The sequence below is a fragment of the Monosiga brevicollis genome, genomic scaffold, assembly GCF_000002865.3.
Source record: "Monosiga brevicollis MX1 MONBRscaffold_57 genomic scaffold, whole genome shotgun sequence".
NCBI classification, from domain to species: domain Eukaryota; class Choanoflagellata; order Craspedida; family Salpingoecidae; genus Monosiga; species Monosiga brevicollis.
In genome coordinates this window covers 8,550-9,265 of record NW_001865093.1, presented here as the reverse complement: position 1 = coordinate 9,265, position 716 = coordinate 8,550, and the positions used below count along the sequence as shown (strand labels likewise).

The 716-nt window shown below is 53.8% G+C and overlaps 1 protein-coding gene across 1 annotated transcript in view; it reads left to right on the top strand.

Moving 5' to 3' along the window:
- The window catches only part of MONBRDRAFT_30531 (uncharacterized protein), a gene marked incomplete at both ends in the record, with an annotated part of 3,894 nt that extends 3,178 nt beyond the window's left edge, over positions 1 to 716 (top strand). The window contains one exon of the mRNA XM_001750980.1: positions 445 to 716. Within this exon, the coding sequence (XP_001751032.1) occupies positions 445 to 716 (272 nt within the window). The remainder of the gene's footprint in view (positions 1 to 444) is intronic.

The window sequence follows — 716 nt, the reverse complement described above, 5'->3', positions numbered from 1 at the left end:
GCACGGGAAGAAGCCGAGATGATGCGCATCCAAGAACGATATTATTCACGCATCACTCCAGTCAGTCCACGGTCGCGTTCAAATGCTCAAAAGCGAATCATGCGAGCAGAGAGGAAAGGATCTCTCAACACCAAAACCCAATGTTCACACTGCCTCGAGTTTGGCATCATTCGATCGTGTATAGGACACCACCAGCTCGGAATAGATGTGTGAATGGTCGTAGATGGCCACCTGGTGAAATTCGCCACACGGTGTCGCGATCACCGAGTCATGTCTGTAGAAAAGGTCACAGGCAATCGTCGTGTCAGGTCCAAAGTCGACCAGAGGTACTCGCGGCTCAGAACCAACATGCAACGTGTCTGTCCGGCGCACCGCTCATTGTCTGGTGCGCCTGGCAAGAGCAGTGGGGCCAGTGCTCCACAAGGTGGTGCTTCATGGACCTAGGCATGACCCAACAAAACTCGCGTGACAATAAGCATGCGCTCGCCATCGAGTCCACCATTGGTGTCCTGATGACTCTAAAGTCATTGACAAAAGCGCATCTGGCATCAGAACAGCGGCGCATTCCGATCAAACCAGTCGCAGTTTCTAACCCCTGCCAGAATGGTCGGCCAAGTAAACACCGAAACCAAACCGGTGGCTCGCGCGGCTACCAGCAAAGGGATGGTCGCGGCCCAAGCTTACAATCTTATCGCGCAGCGATTGCTCGGACATGA